The sequence below is a fragment of the Sander vitreus genome, chromosome 8, assembly GCF_031162955.1.
Source record: "Sander vitreus isolate 19-12246 chromosome 8, sanVit1, whole genome shotgun sequence".
NCBI lineage: Eukaryota > Metazoa > Chordata > Actinopteri > Perciformes > Percidae > Sander > Sander vitreus.
Window position 1 is genome coordinate 3,117,946 of NC_135862.1, and position 8,467 is coordinate 3,126,412.

At 43.3% G+C, this 8,467-nt stretch overlaps 1 protein-coding gene across 1 annotated transcript; it reads right to left on the reverse strand.

Annotated features, from left to right (window-relative positions):
* Positions 1-391: 391 nt before the first annotated feature.
* Positions 392-6,097, reverse strand: LOC144521460 (myoblast determination protein 1 homolog 2-like). The gene is made up of 3 exons (XM_078256008.1): positions 5,531-6,097; positions 1,105-1,183; positions 392-642 (listed from the first exon to the last, which is right to left on the reverse strand). The coding sequence occupies exons 1-3, from the start codon at positions 6,095-6,097 to the stop codon at positions 392-394; spliced, it is 897 nt and encodes a 298-aa protein (XP_078112134.1).
* Between the last annotated feature and the right edge of the window lie 2,370 nt (positions 6,098-8,467).

Here is an 8,467-nt window from a genome sequence, read left to right on the forward strand (position 1 = left end):
CTTCTTGTCGGTTATTGGCTGGAAGACTGTTATGTTTGGTGGTGCAGGTTGGCACAGTTTGTTTTTGTTGCCGTTTGTGGAGCCTGGGCTGTCTACAGAGACCACGTTTTTTTACAGTGTGTTCAGGGGACAGGCAGCTGGCAGATAGTGAGGAGATGTTTTTTACAGTGTGTTCAGGGGACAGGCAGCTAGCAGATAGTGAGGAGATGTTTGCTGTATGTGACAAAAAATGTTGTAGCCTAAAAAAACACGTGACATCGCTTAGAGCACCTTTAACCGCTGCTGTAAACACGTTGTGAGGACTCAGTTCAGCCCGAAATCTTTTAAAAGTGAAAGTGAGTGAAAGTGTTATTTTCCCGGTGGTGTGAGTGGACGGTTAGGCTGTGAGGGTCTATAGGACTTGGTAGATGAGGTTGGGGTTGTGGCTGGCGGTCGGGGAGGGGACCCGGACGGGCCCCGGGGCCGCTGCTGCTGCTGCCGCTGCCGCCGCCGCCGCCGCCTCGCCAGCTGGGTCGGACGGCGAGGTCCCGGGGCCGTCTGCGCCCGGCAGCAGGCTGTTGGCGTCGGTGGAGATCCGCTCCACGATGCTGGACAGACAGTCCAGACTGGAGACCACCGAGCTGCGGTTACTCTTCAGACCGCCTGCAGAACACATCAGAAACATCACCGTTAATAACTCTCTCCTTCAAGCTATGGTTATTATAGTATAGAGCTGGGCGATATGAAGAAGATCGAACATCACGATATTTTGGACCAAATTCATCGATGTCAATAGTAGTGCGATATTGTTGGGTTGGCATTGGCTTTCACAAAAAATGCACACAATGAGATTTTAGATAATTATTCATCAATAATGTGGATACTAAGGAATGACTAAGGGTGTAAAGGCAAATAACAGAACAGCTAGAACAGTCTGGTAAGTTCAGAATTCAGTGATTACATCACTCTACTGTAATGCAGCCTGTCATACCATGAAAAGACAACACGTATGTCATATCACGATATCTGTCTGTTAGCCATTTTGTTAACACTGGCACATTTACAGAAATGTTGATTAGATTATTGTGCCGTGTCCTAATCGTAAAGTCCTCTTGGGTTTCTCACCGTTTGGAGTTTCTGAGAAATAAGAGCTGTCGTAACTTCCTCTTCTGTTTGAGTGGCAGGTTGGGCCGGAGAAATCCGTCTGCAGAGAGAGAGAGAGAGAGAGAGAGAGAGAGAGAGAGAGAGACGTTAATAAATGTATTAGTTTCAGAAACATGTCTGCATTACTTATGAAACAACCGGTTCTCACTCCGAACTCGTAAAATACAGCCGCTTGGCCAGACTGTGTGTAGAACGCACCGGGCAGATGTGCAGCTACGCAGGGCTGGAAGATGGCATAGTATTAAGAGCGACAACGGTAGAGGGTAGTATGAAAGAGGCTGGTTGGGGTGGTGTGGGGTGGGGGGTCAAACAACACAGGACTGTCACCCAGGAGACTGGGGTTCATGTCCCGTCGTGTCACGCTTTCCTAAACCCAACTGTCCCTCTCTTGTCCGGTGTGTCGCGTACCTTTTATAAGCCCACCCACCATCTTTTCCTCAACCTTGCTGCGTCAAACATGACGCCAATAGTCCCGACCCCGCGCGTTTAGATCTGACGCTAAAGGAGACTTTAAGCATCACTAACAACGCCAAAGGCACCTGACCGTGGGTCCGTATTAGACGTGATGGGAGAGACAATGTGTTGTATGAAATCAGTCACAGAAAGATCTGTCATCACTTTTGGAGAAAAACTCGGAGTCTAAATGTTGCAGCAATCAGCTGAAGATGTACAAACAGCAAAAGGTAAGAAAAAGAAAAAGAAAAAAAATGAGATATCATTTAGAAAAGGAAGCCAGATTCATATTTAAAATCCATCCACAGTACTGATCGTTTCCTCCAGGAATACTACAAAATACATTGAGTCGCACACACACACACACACACACACACACACACACACACACACACACACACACACTTTATACTTTATTTTTCTGGACTTTTCTTCATTGATTACAACTTAAAAGTTCTCCATTAGTTTAACATTAAGTTTAATCATCCAAATCAATCAATTAACGAGTGTGTGTGTGTGTGTGTGTGTGTGTGTGTGTGTGTGTGTGTGTGTGTGTGTGTGTGCGTGTGTGTGTGTGTGTGTGTGTGTGTGTGTGTGTGTGTGTGTTCTTTCAAATAGATCCACAGTACTGATCGTTTCCTACAGGAATACTTCATAAATAAAATATGAGTTTGATTATATGTAAGCCTCCTGTTGTCCTCGGGTCAAAGTCGACCCGTTTTCAAAGTTTTTTTTTTTACATCAGAAAATATGTCGACAAAAATGTAAAGATGTAAATGTAAAAAAAAAAAAAAAAAAAAAAAAAAAAATAAAAAACACGACCAAACGTTAAAAAAATGCAACAACAAAAAAACGATTAAAGAAATGATCAAAACCGCAACAAAAAAAGCGTCAAAAGCGTCAAAAAAAATAAACACCCAAAACATTGAAAAAGTGAGTAAAACAATAGAGAAAAAAACACTAAAATGTAAAATACCAACCTTTGAAGAAAGTGACTGAAACAGAGAGATAGGAACATGGTTGATGGGAAGACAACACAAGGTTAAATGAGTGTTTCATTCCTCTCTAAAACCCCTTTTTCGCGCCTTCAATCTTTTTCCATCCAACGATCGCGTCTCGTTTCTTCCCCTAAAACATGAACCGGTTTCATTCAGAGGAACTTCTTGTGTGTGGCATTTTGAACCCTTTTATTGTTAGGACAGCTGAGACCTGAGAGGGTATGGGGGGGGGGGTCGGTGGTCCGAGGCCGCTGCGGCGAGGACTGAGCCTCTACATACGGGCGTGTGCTCTACCGGGTGAGCTACCCAGGACCCCAAAAAACATGAACATGGAAACCAGACCCAGTGCTTGTTAATAATGAGATGTAACGGACTACAAACATTTAGTTTCCATAAAAACTAAGAAAATCTCGCGTGGACAGACGAGGCTTCACTGAGGAAACACTCACACTTGATTCCTAAAAGGAGGGGAGGGGGGGAGTAAGACCCTAAAGTGTTTATGATTTTACTTTGTTACCCCCAAAACTGCCGAAAAAAATGCAAAAAGCAATAAAAAAAAATAAAAAAACGACAAACTATAAAAATTAAGATACTGCAAAAAAAAAAAAAAAAAATAAAAAAAAAAATCTCGCGTGGACATATGATCTCGTCACTGAGGAAAAAACGTCCTAAATTCCTAAAGTAAAAGACATCTTGTATCTTTACAGTCAGACTGAAGCGCGGGCCGCGCGGTGAAAACGGACTCCAAAAACCTCCAAAATAAAAGCACACAGCAAAAAAGAATCCATTTGATCCAAATCTTTCAACTTCAATAATAATAAATAATGATTTTTCAACCGTGGTTGAACTGCTGTAGTGTACGTGTACGCATCAAGCCCATTTTCAGAAACTAGAAGAATTAACGTGAATCTGCATTTCGGCCTTGCGGTTCTTCTGTTAGAAGCTTTTCCCCTTCGGGAAAGAGAAATACACGAAAACCAAACGAAAGAGGGGGATTTGAACATAAATATGTAATATGTAAAGGCGAGTTTCCTGGCCTGAAATGACACGCGGATGATGTTACAATCTGAACGGGTTAGGAAGCAATTAAAAAAAGAAATGAATCCGGGATCATAACGAGGAATAATCGAAATGTTCTGCCCTGCCTGCGTTGTCTGTTTGTTTTTTTTATTATTATTTGTATTTATAAAAATAAAAAAATGATGAGGACCAGTGTTCTCAGTAATTCTGGCGTTTTTAATCCCATGTTGTATCTGTGTTTTTAATAATTTGTCATGTCTCCTTCTCAAAGAAACTGAACTGAAACATAAAGTAAAAAAAAATGCAACTGGTCTCTGCGTAAAGACGCACTGGAGAAACCACAGAGATTACATATTATACACATCGCCAAAAAGGAGAAAAGAACCAATAAGAACCAAAATATTTTTCCTTTTTTAACTTAATATGTAAAGTCTATAAAGCTGTCTATATGGTTAATTCAGAATATCCATATTTATTCTGTTTTTCTTATTATATATTCTGTTAATACACTGCATATATCTATATTATTCTTACTAATAGTATAATGTCACTGCTGCTACATTGCACACATATGTACATGTTGGTCATACATTGTTCATATTATATAGCCATATTTATTCTGCTCTTATAACACTGCAATATATGTCTTGTCCTGTCTATACTTTGTATATCATGTTGTACTTTTCTGCACTTTTTGCACTTCTGGTTGGACGCAAACTGCATTTCGTCGTCGTTGTACAATGACAATACAGTTGAATCTAATCTGATCTAAAAAAGTCGAGCTTCATGGGCTGAAATGACGCGTGGAAGTTGTTAAAATGCAACTTTAAAGAATAAATATATAATAATAATAAATAATCCGAGATAACGACGAGTAAAACTACAATCTAAACGAATGTGAAGTCAAACTCATCGAGTCTGGAAGTTCAGACCGCGGTGTGAAAGTAAAATAAAAAGAGAAAAGAATCCATTTGAAGCCAATCTTCTTCTCCTCCTTCGCGTTAAGTCGAGTTGGAAAGTCGAGTTTCATGGGATAGAATGACGCGTGGGAAATTCAATAATTCCAAGATAACAACGAGTAATACTTCAAAAAAAAAAAACTTGTCGCGCGTAAAGACGCACTGGAGAAACTTTTTTTTTTTTTACTGGACACGTTTCAAAAGCGTTCAGACCCACTCATCTCTTCGGTTTACACACACACACACACACACACACACACACACCATCCTGAGTAAAACTATCTAAAGTAACCTTCGGCGTAAAGACGCACTGGAGACACTCTCTCTCCGTATTTAACACTCACACAAAAACAACAATCTAAACAAATGTAAGGTAACACCTGCAACTTGTCCGCGCGTAAAGACGCACCGGAGAAACTTCTGGACACATTTTAGAAAGCGCTCAGACGCACTCATCTCCCCTCGTCTCTGACAACTGTCAGTCCCTGAAACACTCACCACGCTGAGTAGGCTACAACTACAATCTATACAAATCCAAAGGAAAACTGATTTAAGGACTCAGGTCTTTAACACAGTCACTGAAAAAAAAAAAAAAAAACATGCCCATGCTTAGTGAGTAAAACTACAATCTAAAGTAAAACCGGCAACTTGTCTGTGCGTAAATACGCACTGGAGAAACTTCTGGACACGTTTTTAAAAAGCGCTCAGACACACTCAGGTCTCCTTTTCTTTCTCTCTGTCTCTAGTCAGTCCCTAAAAAAAAAAAAAAAACTACTATCTAAACAAATCCAAAGTAAAACTTGCAACTTGTCTGTGCGTAAAGACGCACTGGAGAAACTTCTGGACACGTTTTAAAAAGCGCTCAGACCTGTCAGTCCCAAAAAAAAGTACAACTTAGCTTTCAGACCTGTCAGTCTTTTAAAATAAATAAATAATAATAATAAATAAAAACCTCACCATGCCGTCGGAGCAGTTGGAGCGCGGGCTGGAGGCGTCCGAGTCCCCGCTGTAGTGCTCCAGCGGCGGGTAGAAGCCGTCGTCCTGTCCGCCGCGCAGCAGCGCCTGCAGCGACTCGATGTAGCTGATGGCGTTGCGCAGGATCTCCACCTTGGGCAGCCGCTGGTTCGGGTTCGCCGACGTGCAGCGCTTCAGCGTCTCGAAGGCGTCGTTGACCTTGCCGAGCCGGCGGCGCTCGCGCATCGTGGCCGCCTTCCGCCGGTCCGCGTTGGTGGTCTTCCGTTTGCAGGCCTTGCAGGCCCAGAGCAGGCAGCGGCCCGCCTGGTGGTGGCCGCTGGGCGCGCGGACGTGCTCCTCCGGGGAGGAGGCGGAGGAGGTGGGGGAGGAGGAAGGGGAGGGCGACGGGGAGCAGCAGGGGGAGGAGGAGTCGTCCGGCTTCAGGAGCCCCGCGTGGACCAGCCGCGGGTCCAGGTCCTCGAAGAAGCGCATGTCGCTCGTGTTGAAGCACGGGTCGTCGTAGAAGTCATCCGCGGCGGGGATGGGGAAAGAGATATCCGACAGCTCCATGGCTCAAGATACCAGAAAACCAAAAAATCCCAGAGGGACGGGGCAGAGAAAAACAAACAAAAAAAACCCCACAAACTTTTCAGGAAAAAGGAGAAATGATGGAGAGGGAGTTTGAGAGATTGTTTTCTGGGGGAATGTAGAGTCCTGTCTCACTGTGTCTGTCCTCTCAGCTGTTGACCTGGGGTTTCTTTATACCTGGGGCAGCACAGGGGGGCGGGGTCAGCGCCGCGAGGGCCTCTGGGGTCTGACCAATCAGCTGGCAGCGGGAGGGGTTTACAACTTCACGGTGATTAGGGTATAATTACCCCGAACAGAGAGGGAGCAGCGGGGGGAGAAGTGTGTGTGTGTGTGTATGTGTGTGTGTGTGTGTGTGTGTGTGTGTGTGTGTGTGTGTGTGTGTGTGTGTGTGTGGGGGGTATACATTGAGAGCGATGGATGGATGGATAGTTTGTTTTATTATTATTTTTATTATTATTATTATAACTCATTCTATTTTTTTCTGTTTCTTATACTTTATGTATATTTGCTTTAGCACAGGAATTTCCCCAGTGTGGGATTAATAAAGTTTATCTTATCTTATGGATGGAAATATATATATATATATATATAAATATAAATATATATATATTTTTTTTTTTTTAAATAAAATTGGCTTTTCTTGTAACATGGAGTGATGGAACCGGTTTGGAAAATGTAATCATTGTAATCAATTAATGTTTGGGCCCGCTGATTTATGGCAGCAACCCATGATTCTTTTCATCGTTTATTAATCTGTGGATTATTTTCTGGATGAATGGATTAATGTTTGGTCTCTAAAATGTCAGATAAGGTGAAAAATGTGGATCAGTGTTTCCCAAAAAGCCCAAGATGACATCCACAAATGTCTTATTTAGTCCCCAACTCAAAGATCTTCAGTTTCCTGTCCCAGAGGAGAGAAGACACTAGAACAATATTCATATTTAACACGCTGACATCAGAGAAGTGACATTGTCAATCATCAAATGTGTGCAAAGCAACTGGGCTATAATTCAAAAGACTCAGTTAGTTTTAGATCTAGTTATATCTACAGTTACTTACCGCATACCTTACTGTAGTTTCCAATGCATTATGGGGATTTCGGCTGACGTCACACACCGTATACAGAGAAGAAAGTAAGCAGTGTACCAGCAGCAGTATGTTCCCCTGTACACAGCCTAACCTGTGACCTCGTTAATACTCTATTTTCTCTCACATAAGAGAAAAATTCGAAAGGTTAAAAAAAAGAATCCACTTTTGCAGCTTTAGGGCTGAATGACGTCTTCACACGTTGCTCTGGGACAGATCTGGGCCTCACTGCACAGAAAGCTGCCTGGGTTCTGTTTCCATGGGTAATATCCAGGGTCTCCCCCCCAGTCTATAACGTTTGAATGTATTTTTAAGAGTATTTTTTTGTAACTAGTTATGGTAGGGCTCGGCCTCAGTTAGCTTTTAGCCCTGACTTAATGCAGAGCCCTCTGGAGTCTTTTCATCAATTCCATCCATTATGTGGTATCACACAAACTACTGGGGTGTGTGTGTGTGTGTGTGTGTGTGTGTGTGTGTGAGAGAGACTGTGTGTGAGAGAGAGAGAGAGAGACACACACACACACACACACACACACACACACACACACACACACACACAGAGAGAGAGAGAGAGAGAGAGAGAGAGAGAGAGAGAGAGAGAGAGAGAGACACACACACACACACGGAGAGAGAGAGAGACACACACACACAGAGAGACACACACACACAGACACACACACACACACACAGAGAGAGAGACACACACACACACACACACACACACACACACACACACACACACACACACACACAGAGAGAGAGAGAGAGAGAGAGAGAGAGAGAGAGAGAGAGACACACACACACACACACACACACACACACACACACAGAGAGAGACACACACACACACACACACACACACACACACACACACACACACACACACACAGAGAGAGAGAGAGAGAGAGACACACACACACACACACAGAGAGAGAGAGACACACACACACACACACAGAGAGAGAGAGAGAGAGAGAGAGAGAGAGAGAGAGACACACACACACACACACACACACACACACACACACACACACACACACACAGAGAGAGAGAGAGAGAGACAGACGCCATCAGTCCCGGACCAGTCTTGCCCCCCCAGGCTAAACACCTTCTCTGGGGGGGACGCTGATATTTCTGCCAATGCCCTTAAGAGGTGACTTTAAGAAGATATTATCAAATGAGCTAAAGCATTAAAAGCATATCAATAAAGTCAACAGCGTTCTCTGTTTTCATAGACCTGTGGGTGTTGTCCTGACTAAACGTTGA

Bases quoted from the DNA above. Each gene is read 5' to 3' on its own strand.
- LOC144521460 (XM_078256008.1), bottom strand. From the start codon at position 6,097: ATGGAGCTGTCGGATATCTCTTTCCCCATCCCCGCCGCGGATGACTTC. The intron at 1,184-5,530 runs GTGAGGTTTTTA...CTCTCTCTGCAG, and splicing joins CCAACTGCTCCGACGGCATG to ACGGATTTCTCCGGCCCAAC. The intron at 643-1,104 runs GTGAGAAACCCA...TGTGTTCTGCAG, and splicing joins TTTCTCAGAAACTCCAAACG to GCGGTCTGAAGAGTAACCGC.